Raw genomic sequence first — 14,806 nt, 5'->3', positions numbered from 1 at the left:
ACCTCCCTATACTCCAGGCCCTGCACCCTGAAGCTACAATCTTGGTTCCCATGCCCCTGCAGAGTTAGTTTAAACTCCCCCCAAGAGCACTAGCAAACCTCCCGCCAAGGATACTGGTGCCCCTCAGGTTCAGGTGTAGACCATCCTGTTTATAGAGGTCCCATCTTCCCCAGAAAGAACCCCAGTTATCCAAAAACTGGAACCCCTCCCTCCTGCACCATCCCTGGAGCCACGCATTTAATTGTTCTCTCTCCCTATTCCTGGAATCTCTATCACGTGGCACGGGTAACAAACCAGAGACAACAACTCTGTTCGTTCTAACTCTAAGCTTCCAACCTAGCTCCCTGAAAGGCTGTCTAACATCCTCAGCACTCCTCCTACCTATGTCGTTGGTGCCAATGTGGACCACGACTTCGGGTTGCTCCCCCTCCCCCTCCAGGACCCGGAAAACACGATCAGAGACGTCACGTACCCTTGCACCTGGGGGTCAACATACCAAACGTGAGTCTCTCTCGTTCCCACAAAACCGCCTATCTGTGCCCCGAACTTTCGAGTCCCCAATTACTACTGCTCTGCTCTTCTTCACGCTTCCCTTCTAAGTAACGGGGACAGGCTCCGTGCCAGAGGCCTGAGCCCCGTTACTTACCCCTGGTAAGTCGTCCCCCCCACAAGTATCCAAAACGGTATACTTGTTCTTGAGGGGAACGGCCGCAGGGGGTCCCTGCACTGGCTGCTTCCTCCCAGTCCCCCTCACTGTCACCCATCTATCTGCCATCTTTGGAGTTACTACTTCCTTAAAGCTCTGATCTATGATCACCTCTGCCTCCCGAATGATCCTAAGTTCATCCAACTCCAGCTCCAGTTCCCTAACACTGTCTTGGAGGAGCTGGAGATGGGTGCCCTTCCTGCAAGTGTTATCAGCAGGGACGTCCATGGCATCCCTCACCTCAAACATGTTGCAAGAGGAACATTGCACTGCCTTCACTGCCATCCCTCTGAAAGTAACCTTTTATATAAAAAAAAACTGGGTCTAAAGAATACAACAAGCAAAATGCAGCACTTACCTACTTACCACAACGGGTCTTATTATTTAGGTTAGAGGTGGAGGGCGGGTCGGAGACACTACCTCTGTAGTGCCTCGGGTTCTTCTCCTGCGCGCTTTTAAAGGGAAAAAAACCTACCCAGCTGCCCCTCCGGTCTTCGTCACTTCCGACTGCTGCTCCCGCTCTTTCTGTAAAGAGAGAAAAAAAACACTGCTGCCCGCTACCGGTAAGTAATTTTAAAACAAACTGTCTTACCTTAGCTGCTGCTCGCACTCAAAGTGACCGTTGGCGTCGAAGGGTGAGTATTTATACTCACTGCTTTCCTTCCCGGCTGCCCCTCTGGTCTTCGTCACTTCCCCCTGCTGCTCCCGCTCTTTATGTAAAGAGAGAGAAAAAACACCGCTGCCCGCTAGACTAGAGATGTACAACACAAAAACAGACCCTTTAGTTCAACTCGTCCATTCTGACAAGATATCCTAAATTAATCAAGTCCCATTTGCCAGCCCTTGGCCCATATCCCTCTCAACCCTTCCTATTCATAGACTCATCCAAATGTCTTTTTAAATGTTGTAATTGTACCAGCCTCCCCACTTCCTCTGGCAGCTCTTATCCAACTTTGTATTTTAAGTCCTCCAGCATTTCCTTTTCTGTCAGTGGACTATGCTTAAGACATTAATAACTATTTCCTCTGAGTTCCCACGCCTCTATGTCTTTCTCCACAGTAAAAACCGATGTGAAGTTTTTCGTTTAGTATCTCTCTCATCTCCTGTAGCTCCACACATACGCTACATCATTGGCCTTCAAGGGGCCCTATTCTCTCCTTAGTTGCTCCGGTAGGAGAGTCACCTACAGTGCAAAACCATAGGGATGGGGCTGGCATTTGAGTCCACTTAGCTACACAGGGAATTCAGTGTCCTCTGGGTATGCACAGGACCTGTATTGGCAGTGAATTATTATTGAAGTAGTCAATGGCATTTTCGAGACAAATGCAACCATCAATTTGGATGAGGAGGGTTCCATAAATAGAAAATGGCCATATTAGGGATATTGGTTGTCGGTTAACGCAACAGAAAACCTTCCCAGTTCCTTTTTGAATAGTCCATGGTCTTTTGCAACCACGTAGATGTGGCTTTGTTTATGCACCTCCTTCCTCCTGTAGCAAGACAGGAGGAAGATTCATAATGGCTAACTGGGGATTCACTAACCAGAGGTCACAGACTAAGGATATGGGGCAGGCCATTTAAGACTAAGATGAGGAGAAATCCCTTCACCCAGAGAATGGTGAGCCTGTGGAATTCTCTGCCATAGAAAGCAGTTGAGGCCAAAACAGTTTTGAACAATGTTTTGAAGATAGTGTTAGATATTGTTTTTAGGGCAAAAGGATCAAGGTGTATTAGGGAGACAGCAGGCACAGGGTATTGAGTTTGATGATTGGCCATCATCACATTGAATACAGCAGGCTTGAAGGCCATTCAACTCTACTGTTCCTATGTCCTATATTCCATGTTCCTATTCAGAACTATTTTGAAACATCAGCCTGGAATATGTGCTGAAGGAGGATTGACTCAGGATCAAAGGGTGCTATGTCTGAACTAAGATTTGGCACTCTTATTTTGGGTTATTGGTTTAAATGGATTATTTGGTGGCCTGAGAGTTTATAATTTGAACATTATTTTTCATTGTAAACATTTGATCATTTTGCATAGTTATCTCAAGATCATAATTGTTTAACATTTCTACCAAATGTGTGAAACTGACTTATTTTCCCCTGAACACGTTTTCCTTGGTTGTCAGGCAGGCCATTTGCGATTGAACTGCTTAACCCACGTAGAGCAACTTTTCTTCAGAATGAACTTAAAGAACTTCAACAGGTGATTAAGAAGAGTGCAAAATTAAATTCCTTGGAATTTACAAAATGATTTGTTTAAGCTTTAATGTAGCTTATACATTCTTTGCAGAAAATTAATAGCTCTACTGACAAAATCCAAGTTCGAGATTTACAGATAGTGACCAGGTGAGCATGTCCAATCAAATTACCCTCCATTCTTCAACTTGTTTTATTTACTAAGCAAACAATTAATTTGTTCCTGATTATTTTGTTCAGGGAGGCAATAGGACATATGAAAGAAGGTGAAGAAGAGAAGACAAAGTCATATAGTGCCCTAATATGGACAGAGAAAGCTATAGTAAAGAATGATATAGATTTTCTGCAGGATTTACAGGTACAAAGAAACAAATTTGTTGCATAAGTTCAGCTTTGCATGTTGTGTGCAAGATGCTTCAAAGAAGAAATAAACTTCCGAGATGAGGCTGTTGAATCTGAATCATAACTTGCATCTTTGTAAATGTTGTTAAACCCAATGAGCTTCAGGGCTTTCACTTGTGACTCAGCGAGAAGTAATTTTTGTGGGAGTAAGCTGTTCAGGGGGTTATTGCATTTCTTGCTGTTCAGTCTAATACTAATGAGCTCATCTCTTTGGAATACAGTAAGTTAACCTGGAACTGAGTGATATTGACTTAGTCTCTTCCATTAATTATTTTTTAAAGTTGATTTCAGTGTTTATCTGGAGCAAGCACTTAAATTGTTTTATCATGTAGTGAGAAGGAAGTAAAATAGATGACAAATTAGCAAATCCTTTGATGTAACCCTAATTAAAATTTAAAATAAGTATTGGCAGATTTCCATGGGCAGACTTGCTAGAAAACAGAAGGTGTGAGAGGTGCGGGGCATGATGCTGAAAATATCAGATTTATCAAAAACAGACTGGTTTGTTGGTCTCGATCTATTTCCATAAGGATTTAAATAAAAAATGTCTGATATTTTGGAAGCAGACTTTCTAAAAGATATGCATTTGCTTTCAAAACTAGTTTGCTTAATATTAGACCAAGGACACTTATGATGGTCTATAGCTTGCAACTGAATGATGAATTTCATAAATATTGAAGTAGTGTTAAAATTGTGAAACTTACAGTACCATTTTTGGAAGAAAGTTTCTTGACTGCGGAGTGTACTTATGAAATTGAAAAGAATGGATTGTCAGGTTGTAAGTTAGCTCGCTGAGCTGGTAGATTTGTTCTCAGACGTTTCATCACCATGCTGGGTAACATCATCTGTGAGCCTCCGATGAAGCATTGGTGTTCTGTCCCACTTGCTATTTATCTGTTTCAGTCTGTTGTGGTGGGTGATATCATTTCAGGTTCAGTTTCTGAGAGGTTGGTAAATGGGGTCCAAATCGGTGTGTTTGTTAATCGAGTTTTGGTTTGAACGCCAGGCCTCTATGAATTCTCATGTGTGTCTTTGTTTTGAACGCCAGGCCTCTATGAATTCTCATGTGTGTCTTTGTTTAGCCTGTCCCAGGATATGTGTAAGGATACTAGTGATAGTTGGTCATGTCTGTAGTGCTCGTCTATCCTGGTGGCTAGTTTCCTGCCCGTTTGTCCAATGTAATGTTTGTTGCATTCCTTGCAGGGTATTTCTTAAATGATGTTCGTTCTGTTGGTATGGGGTCCTTTAAATTCATGAGGAGCTGTTTCAGTATGGTGCTAGGTTTGTGGACTACCATGATGCCTAGGGGCCAGAGTAGTCTGGTCATCATTTCCGAAATGTCTTTAATGTATGGCAGGGTAGCGAGAGTGTCTGGCTGTGTTGTGCCTACTTGTTTAGGTCTGTTGTGTAGGAATCAGCAGACTGCGCTTATTGGGTACACGTTGTTCCTGAATATGTTGTACAGGTGTTTTTCCTCAGTTTCTCATAGTTCCTAGTGCTACAGTGTTTTATGGCTGCTTTAAATAATGTCCTGATGCAGCTCCATTGTGGGTGTAGGGATAATTGCTCCTGCAGTTGAGAATCTGGTCACTGTGTGGCTTTCCTGTAAACATTGGTCTGTAGTTCTCCATTGGCTTTGCGTTCTACTGTGATGCCTAGGAAGGGGAGTCTGTTAATGTTCTCTTCCTCTTTAATGAGCTTTATACCGGTAAGGATGTTGTTTATGCATTTATGGGTTTCTTATAATTGGTTGCAAGGACTGCAACAAACATTACCTTGGATAGACGGGCAGGAAACTAGCCACCAGGATGCACGAGCACCAACTAGTCACCAAAAGATATGACCAACTATTACTGGTATTCATACACACCGATAAAGAGGGACATCAGTTCAACTGGGACAATAGATCCATCCTGGGACAGACTAAACAAAGAATTCCTGGAGGCCTGGCCTCAAAATGGAACTCTATTAATAAACATAAGGATTTGGACCCCATTTACCAACCTCTCAGAAAAAGAATCGGAAGTGATATCACCCACCACAACAAACTGAAACAGATAAATAGCAAGTGGGACAGAACACCAACGCTTCACCAGAGGCTCACTGATGATGTTACCTGGCACGGTGACAAAATGACTGAGAACAAATCTACCAGCTCAGCGAGGAAACTTACAACCTGAACTACAAACCTTCAAGCCTACAGAATGGATAGTATTCAATAAGTTTGTCTAATGTTTTAACACATCTTTTTAGGATCTAAAGCTTGACCAGAAAACTCCATTACGAGTTCTTCACCGAAGGCCTCTAGCTGTAAGAACACGTGTAATACACAATATGAGAGTGGAGTATATAGATCTACATCATTTTCGTCTTTATTTAAAGACACAGGCTGGGACGTATCTTTTTACAGTTTGTGCAAATAAGAAAGTAAAAGATGGAGCATTTTTAAATAATAATCTTTTTCAAGAATGTGTGCCATTTTAACATTGCATTCAGTTTGCAGACCTTAAAGTTGAGTTTTTGTTTTACTGATCCAGTATCTTCAACATAGCCAATCAATTAAATCCAGGATGTCAGGTTGGAGATGTAGTGTCTCTGAGAAGCTCTTGACAGTGCAGAATATTTTAAATACCTCCTTTTCAGCTGATGCTTCAGTGCAGATTGGTCATTTGTATTGGATGCACTATTATGTGTCTTAATGCAGATAGGGAAAGATCTATGTTAATATGCAGACATTAATACCAGAACTAGCCAATCCTTGCATAATGCTACTGCTGGTGACCACTCCTGTTGCTCTGGATGCTGGCTGATATAGGACTTTATCATCACCCTAACCACAACTGGAGAATTGGAACTACAGTATCTTATAAGAATTATATACCCTTAAGACTTTATTTGGCTTTTGACCTCACAAACCTCATAAACTGTGAACTCTATCATATTGTGGTCACTGCTCCCTCGGGTAATCTAGTTTGCCTCATTACACATCACCAGATAAAAAAATTACCTGTTTCCTAGTGAGTTCTACCACATGCTACTCCAAAAGAAATCTTGTAGATATTCCACGAATTCCCTCCCTTGTGATCTGCATATTGAAGTTCTCTTTGATTATTGTAATAGTGCCTTTCTTACATGCCCCTTTATATGTCCTGATTTATTTTCTGCCCCACATCCTGGCTTGAGAGTCTATACATAACTCCCCTTCCTATAAGATTCTACGCCTTCTGACCCTATATTGCTTCTTGGTATTGATTTAATTTCATTTCTTACTAACAATGCCATCCGGCCACCTCTGCCTATCTGGCTGTCTTTTCACTGGATGTGTATCCTTGACTATTTAGTTTATAGCCTTGATCCCTTCCCAGTCATGTCTCTGATGCCCAAAACATCATCCCCACCAATTTTACTCTGTACTACAAACTGGTTTACCTTGTTTCATATACTTTGTGCATTTAAGTACAACACCCTAAGACTTTTGAGAAGATTTGTAGCTCAGGTTGAGGTTCTGGGTGTAGGTTAGCTCACTGAGCTGGAATGTTTGTTTTCAGACATTTCGTCACCATACTAGGTAACATAATCAGTGAGCCTCCGGTGAAGCGCTGGTGTTATGACCTGCTTTCTGTTTGTGTTTAGGGTTTCCTTGGGTTGGTGGTGTCATTTCCTGTTCTTTTTCTCAGAGGGTGGTAATGGTCCAAATCGATGTATTTGTTGATAGAGTTCCAGTTCCACTCTATCAACAAATACATCGATTTGAACCATTTACCACCCTCTGAGAAAAAGAACAGGAAATGACACCACCAACACAAGGAAACCCTAAACACATAAATAGAAAGCGGTCATAACACCAGTACTTTACCAGAGGCTCACTGATGATGTTACCTAGTATGGTGACAAAATGTCTGAAAACAAACCTTCCAGCTCAGCAAGCAAACACATCCAGAACAACCTAAGACTTGCATTGATTGCCCCTTTCTTGTAGTTGTCCACACTGACCCTCCGAAGAGCATCCCACCCAAACCCTTTCCCCTGCCCTACCACTCTACATTTACCCCTGACTAATGCATCTAACCTACACATTTCATGAATACTTTGGGCAATTTTAGCAAGGCCAGTTCACCTGACCTGCACATCTTTGGATTGTGGGAGGAAACCAGAGCACCTGGAGAAAACCCACACAGACAAGGGGCAAATGTGCAAACATTACACAGATAGACAGTTGCCTGAGGCTGGAATCGAACCTGGGTCCCTGGTGCTGTGAGGCAACAGTGCTTGCCACTGTGCCACTCTTTATCTGCTGTGCCTGAAGTTAGGTTTGTGACTCTTCCCATACTTTCTGTCCTATAACTTGTTCTGGAAACTTTGATAACCTCTTCTGAGCACACCCAACCACCAACTAATTTCAAGTCCTTGTGGCCATCCTATGTAGCCTTTCTGCTAGGATCTTGGTCCCAGATCATTTCAGGCGGAGACTCTTCCAAATGGTACAGTTTTGTCTTGCCCCAGTGTGCCTGTGTCCCACAAAATGGAACCCTTTTTCCCATACCATTCCATTAGCCATATGTTTACTTCCCTAATCATCTTATGTCTTTGCCATTTTTTATATAGCTCAGGTAATAATTCAGAGATTACAACCATTGAGGCCTTGTTTTTAATTTTGTACCTAATTCCTTATATTCCTGAAACAAGATCACTTTACCCTTGACTTTGTTGTTGGTGCTTTCTCTCCAGTACCCTTTCAAGTCAACTCGAGATGTTTTTCACCTTGGCACCAGATAGGCATCTCATTATGTGTGCTTGACCAGCATCCTGGTCTGTACCCCTGAAGGAGGAAAAAATAGATTTTAGGAAAGTGAAGTACATCCCTCCTCATATATATTTGTTCTATAGCTTACAGAGCTATTCTGATTTGGAAATGAAGAGGCTGATCATTGCATTTTATACCCTTTCGAAACAACAAAACATCACTCCAAAGCATTCCAGGATACCATCCACTGTTTGTAGATTTTGGCTTGTGGTTACCTTTGGGTAAATCTGGTGTCCTGTTTCATGTTATTAGCTAATATGATATGTAATGTGCAAATATCAATGAAATTTTCTATAAAATATGATTATTTATACTCTCATTTGTCTGTCATCCTGGAATTGTTTGACTTTCTAATATACATTAGATTGCTTTAACAAGTTCGATAATAACCAGATTCTAACTAACCTTTATACTGAATAAATATTCAGTGATATTTAATATTCCATTGGACAAATAAAAGTTTTCTGAACTATCTCATAGCTATGTTAAAGAGTTTGTACATGGAGATTTTGGACGTACCCAGCCAAACCTTGGCACCCTACTGAATATGACAACAGATATTCTTGAACTAGACGTAGAGGTGAGAGCTCTTTCTATTTTTGTCGATCTTGTTTTATGTCAAGCTTCTGCATGCAAGAATTTGTGCAAGGCTTTTTGAATCAGGTTTCTGACCTTAAGCAAGGTTATGTTCTATCAAGGAAGTACCCAGCTTTCTTCCATCAATCTCAATTGGAGCATTGGACTTCATAATAGCTGCATTTTGTGGCTACCTAGTAATTTTGTGTGAATTACTAATGCAGAATATTAATGAGAAGTGCCTGCATTTATGTAGGATTTTTCATCTCCTGTAGATATTCCTGAAATGCCTTGCAACCGATTTATTTTTATAGTTGCTTACTGCAGAAAAATTAGGTAGCTAATTTGTATATAGAAAGGGCGATTCCATAAAAATGAGAGACACCAGTTCTGTTTTGACATAGTCAAGGGAGGAATGTTGTCATGGGGATCTCCTTGCTGCTGTTCAAATAGCATACAGAAGCATTGATTGAACATTTCGTCTGAGAGAATACACTTTTCATTATACAGCACATCTTCAGTATTTCATTAGTTCACTTGTCTAAATTATATTCTCTGGTTTGTGGCAAAATTTAAACCTAAGACTTAAAAGGAAGAGTGCTACCAACTATGGCAAGGTAGCAATTTGCATTAGAGTAAAATTCCTGACTTTTATTTTACTTACAATGCTGTTTGCAATTAAACAAGTTGCCTTTTCCATACTGTCTCCCTGTCACATGATGTTGTCCATCTTCTCTCTCTCATCTTTACAGGGACATAGGAGTCAGAGTAGGTTATTTAACCCCTTGAGGCTGTTTCACTGACCATGAGATTGTGGCTGATTTGTCATCTACCTCTATCTGACCACCTTTGTCCCATAGCTCTTGAATTTGTGTCACTCAAAGATTTTAATCAACCACAGATTTAGGTGAACCATGTTGTTTGAGGGGGCAAGTTTCCTTTTTGTATAAAAATGTTTCCTAGCTTCAACCCTGAATGATCAAGCTCCAATGTTTAGACACTGCTTCCCACTGCTTGATTTCCCAGCCATCCATAATAGTTTCTCTACTTAGCACATCAGTTCTCTCAATACCTTAGCATGTTCAATTCTATCACCCTTCAATCTTTTAACACCCTAATTTGTGTAACTTTTCCCTGGAATTTAATCTTTTGGGGTCCTGGCTCAGTGATTCGCACTGTTTTCTCATAGCACCAGGCACCTGGGTTCGATTCCACCCTTGGGTGTGCGGACTTTTCACATTCTCCTGGTGACCGCATGGGTTTCCTTCAGGTGCTCCAGTTCCCTCCCACAGTCCAAAGATGTGCAGGTCAGGTGGATTGGCCATGAGAATTACAGGGATAGAGTAGGCGGGTGGGTCTGTGTGAAATGCTCTTTGGAGGGTCAATGTGGACTTCATGGGCTGAATAGCCTGCTTCCACACTGCTGCAGACATTCCAAGGCCAAATTGCTTCTCTCAAAGAGTTGTGAATCCTTGGAATTCACGATCTCAGATTTTGGTGGATGCGAGGATGTTGAGTAAAGGAGGTAGACAGGTTTTTAATTAGTATTGGGTTGAATGGTTGTGGAGAGCAAGCAGGAAAATGGAGTTGACATCAGCCATAATTATATCAAGTGGCAGAGAGCAGGGTCGGGGTCTGAATTGTGTACTCCTGCTGCTAGTTGTTATGTTCCTATTTATTCTTCCAAGGTTTTGGTGCTCGGGCTTTGCTTACAGTATTTAGGGTTTGCCTAACCAAGACTTTGTATGGCTGAAGCATGACTACTATCCACTTATATTTTATTCTTCTCGATATAAAGGCCAGAATTCCATTAGTCCTTTTAATTATTTTTTGTGGCTGCTTGTGCCATTTCAATAATATGTACCGAGACACCCAATCTCCTTGGACTGCTTACCATTTGGAAAATGTTATTTTATTGTTTTGGATAATGATACGTGACTATCAAAGTGTCTCGAGAATGTTGTGTGTTGCTGTATACACTGCTTAAATATGCTGCCTATCTTTGTGTCACCAGTATATTTCGATAGCTTTCTAACCCATTATCAAAGTCAATGCTGAATAGTTGAGACTTCAGTGCAGATCCTTGATGGTCATGCTAGTCATTACCAAACACAAAGCAAGGTTTTTAATGGAGTCTTGTTTCTCTTCTATATTTGCTGAATCTCTTCCTATCTATGTTTCTTGCTAGCTTCCTATCATTCTAATTTCTCCCTTTATCATCTTACTGATTGTAGCCAGAGTAACACTTGGTGCAACTTTTCTTCCTGTTCCTGCACATTTAACACTGGTTTTCCCAAAGATTTATTCTTGGTCCTTTTTTTAATCATCTGGATGCTGCCTCTCAGTGACATTCAAAAGCACAACATTAGCTTTCAATGTATACAGACATTATCCAACACTAGTTCGCCACCACTTCTATTGATCTCTGCGCTGTTGCTAAATTATCAGGCTGCTTATTTGGCCTTTCCCCTCTCTATATCTCTAATTTGCTGCAGACCCATAATGCTCTGAGATATAGGCATCCTTCTATTTCTGGCCTCTTTAACGTTCCCAATTTTAATTGCTCCATCTATGATGACCATTCCTTTGATTGCCAAGGTCTGGAATACCCTCCCTATCTCTCTCTCTCTCTCTCTCTCTCTATCTTGCTTTCCTCCTTTAAGACAGTCCTTAAAGCATAACTCTTGGACTAAACCTTTGGTCACTTGACCTAATATTTCCTTATTAGCTTGATGTATTTTATTTTGACATTGCCTCTTGAAGTAGCTTCGAATGTTTCATTATGTTAAAGGTACTCAATAAATATATGCTGCTTTTACTCACTCATGCTTGTCCCACTTAAATTCTAACCAGCATTATTTTTGGTCTTCCATACAAACAAATTTACGGTCACCACTTCAGATTGTTATAACTGCTTTACGCCAGTTACCAAGAAGAGAATATAGTGAATGTCCCAATGTTCGTCTGGTCCAAACTGTCAAAAATGAGAGACTGGAACCTGTACCACATAATGGTCTCTTCTTAACATGGTCCAGATTTGCTCAAAAGTTTTAATAATGGTACTAACTGTGCTTTGAAATTTGGGTGCAACACTGTAGGTAAATGAAATCCAAATGTCTTTGTAAATATTTTGGGGTCATTACTAATGGCTTGCAACCATCTTGTAGTTTCAATTAGTGGAATGGATTTACTGTTGTTTTCACAGTACAGAAAACAATTACATACATAGTAACCTTCTTTCTCTTTAGTCTGTAGATGTTGACTGGCCGCCAAAATTGGATGAGTGAAGTGCTGGAGTTTGAGCAATTGCTGGCTGAGTTCAGTACTAACTACCATCAAAAAGATTATTAGATACTTCATGGGAACTGATGTAAACAAAAACAGTGACAATGATTTTTTTAAGTTTAATTTTGCATTCATTTTCTAAGGGCTCAGTTTCAATGTAAACCTTGTAAATAGCTTATAAACAACATAAAAAATAAATGTCTGACCTTAAATTATGAATCTAATTTGTACAAAGTTGACTCACGCTCAAGCTACACAGCTAATTTTTAAAAATTCATTCAATGTCATGGCTAGACCAGCATTTATTGCCCATCTGTAATTACCCAGAAGGCAGGTAAGAATCAATCACATTGCTGCAGGTGTGGGGTCACATGTAGATCAATCGAGGTAAGAACGAGAGTTTCTCTCTCTCCCTATGGGCATTAATGAACCAGTTAGGTTTTTCCAACAATCAACAATGGATTTATGATCATCATTAGATGCTTAATTTCAGATTTTCTTTTTATTGAATTTACATTCCACCATCTGCCATGGCAGGATTTGAATCCAGGTCCCCAGAACATTGCCTGGGACTCTGGAATAATAGTCTAGCAATAATATCAGTAGGCCATTGGCTCCACACAAATAGTTGGTATTTGGTTAAAAATAGTACTTCTGAAATTTGTGAACCTGTGAATCTGTTGAAAAACTGCCTGGTGAAATTGTTTACATGTCCAAAAAAGAACTTGCTTTCAAGATTAATGTTTCATTCTGATCCAAAAAAATATAGTTTCTAATATTTTAAATACCTATGAGTCAAATTAATTAAATAATAATCATATGTAAATAGTGTCTTCTAATCTTGCTAAAGAATCTCGAAACACTACACCAGCAGATGACTTGTGAATTTCCCATTTAATATTAAATTTCTAGTCATCTTGCACCAATTAACATACCTCAGATATTAAAAAAGTCTTTTTGGATGGTGCCAGTTGTGAGCGAAATGTTTGGACACTAAGAATGCCCTTCTCTAAATATTGCCATGTCCAACTCAACCAAAGAGATTTGATTTTTCACTTTTTTTATGAGCAATACTTTATAGAACAGAAACAAAACAGCTATTTTGTCTCCATGACATGATCTCAGTTTGTCTACATCACTTGACTTGATATGGGGGGAGGTGTTGAACTGGAGTGGACAAAGTTAAAAATCACACACAGGTTATAATCCAACAGGTTTGTTTGAAACTTCAAGCTTTCAGAGCACTGCTCCTTTTGACTCTGCATGTGAATGAAGACTTCAATTCATGTCACAGAATGCTAATTCCAATGTCAGCTTGGACATTGTGGTTTGTTTATGTAGGCATGTACAGTGATTTTTCAGTCAAAGAATTTAGCTCTGATCAGCAGAGACTAAGCTACAGTGGATTTGCAACATGGCTGTGCTCTGTTACTGAATTAAACTAATTTTTTTCAAAAAGTTCATCTCCACAGCATACATTTTCCAAAGAAAAGATGGGCTTTAAAAGAGAATTTATATCTTGAATTCAAAAATTTAGCATTTAATCTCAGATTAAGTTTTAATCAATCTACACCTGAATTAAACATTTTCTATTTGTTCATGGGATGAGTGCCACAGGCTAGACCATCATTTGTTGCCTATTCTTAATTGTCCTTGAGAAGGTGGTAGTGAACCATTGAAGACCATCTGGTGAAGGTGCTCCCAACATGCTATTATTGAAGAGATTATGCAATATTTCCAAGTCAGGATGAAGTCAGAAGTCACATGACATTAGGTTATAGTTCAACAGGCTTATTTGAAATCATAAGCTTTCAAAGTGCTGTTCCTTCGTCAGGTGAAGGTGTCTCTTGCCAGTGTAAGTCACAGGTTTGAGATGGCTATTGAAGAAACGTTAGAAAGTTAAACTGGTGATAGGGTAAGTAAATGTTTCAGGCATGAATAGATGGTAATCAAATAGCTGCTTTGTTGTGAATGGTATCATGGTTTTTAAGTGTTAGAGCTGCATTCATCCAGGCAAATGGGGACTATTCAATCACACGCCAAGAGGGTAGTGTCCTGATCTTGAGTCAGTAGATAACTTACAACAGGATATGTTGTCTGTTTTTGAAGGCACAGTACTTCACTTAAATTTCTGATCAATCACTGAACTTGTGATCCAAATATCACTTGTAGGGATTGAATGTCAAAGGATGTGGTTGCACACTCTTGGGAATGACTATCTTCGCCACCACACATGTCAGGCTAACCCTCAATGTTGTTCAGGTTTTAATGAGTCAGCCTGTTTGTGTATAATATTCAGAAGTGGAGATGTTATCTGACTATTGCAGACATCATGTTGAAAGGAAAGTCAGTTACTACCCTGATAAACAACATTGTTGTCCTTTAGGCTGACGTAGTGTCCTACAGCATGAAAACAGACCCTTTATCCAACCAGTCCATGTCGAACATAATCCAAACTAAACTCGTCCTACCTGTCTGCTCCTGGCTCATATCCCTCCAAACCTTTCCTATTCATAGATCTATCCAAATGTCTTTTAAATGTTGTAATTGTATAAGAATCCACCACTTCCTCAGGAAGTTCATTCCACAACTGGCCTTCAATAACCACAAGCACCATCCTTTGTACTAAATATGATTCTACTCTTTCTAAAGGTTCTTCTGTTATGCCTATTTACTTCATTATTATGAGAATTCTTTCATACAAAGGGTAGTCACTCTTACCTCTGAAATTCAGCCCTGTTGATTTTTTAACTCTAGATCTCATCACAGCCTTCGCTTAATGACTTTTTTCATAACTGATCATTGGTTAGGTATTGTCAGCAACACCTGTCA

General features: G+C 40.0%; 1 protein-coding gene across 2 annotated transcripts in view; it reads left to right on the top strand.

The window, feature by feature from the left end:
• pus10 (pseudouridine synthase 10) overlaps positions 1–12,186 on the top strand; it is a 77,310-nt gene extending 65,124 nt beyond the window's left edge. Inside the window, exons 13-18 of one of the 2 annotated variants that reach the window (XM_043696059.1) lie at positions 2,838–2,914; positions 3,002–3,057; positions 3,148–3,265; positions 5,563–5,705; positions 8,594–8,693; positions 11,938–12,186. In XM_043696059.1, the coding sequence (XP_043551994.1) occupies positions 2,838–2,914; positions 3,002–3,057; positions 3,148–3,265; positions 5,563–5,705; positions 8,594–8,693; positions 11,938–11,976 (533 nt within the window). In that variant the 3' untranslated portion in view covers positions 11,977–12,186. The remainder of the gene's footprint in view (positions 1–2,837; positions 2,915–3,001; positions 3,058–3,147; positions 3,266–5,562; positions 5,706–8,593; positions 8,694–11,937) is intronic. The other variant, XM_043696060.1, reaches the window with a different exon arrangement.
• The last annotated feature ends 2,620 nt before the right edge of the window (positions 12,187–14,806 follow it).

The sequence above is a fragment of the Chiloscyllium plagiosum genome, chromosome 9 (assembly GCF_004010195.1).
Source record: "Chiloscyllium plagiosum isolate BGI_BamShark_2017 chromosome 9, ASM401019v2, whole genome shotgun sequence".
NCBI lineage: Eukaryota > Metazoa > Chordata > Chondrichthyes > Orectolobiformes > Hemiscylliidae > Chiloscyllium > Chiloscyllium plagiosum.
The sequence above is the reverse complement of the archived record's forward strand: the minus strand, read 5'-3'. Positions and strand labels throughout refer to the sequence as shown.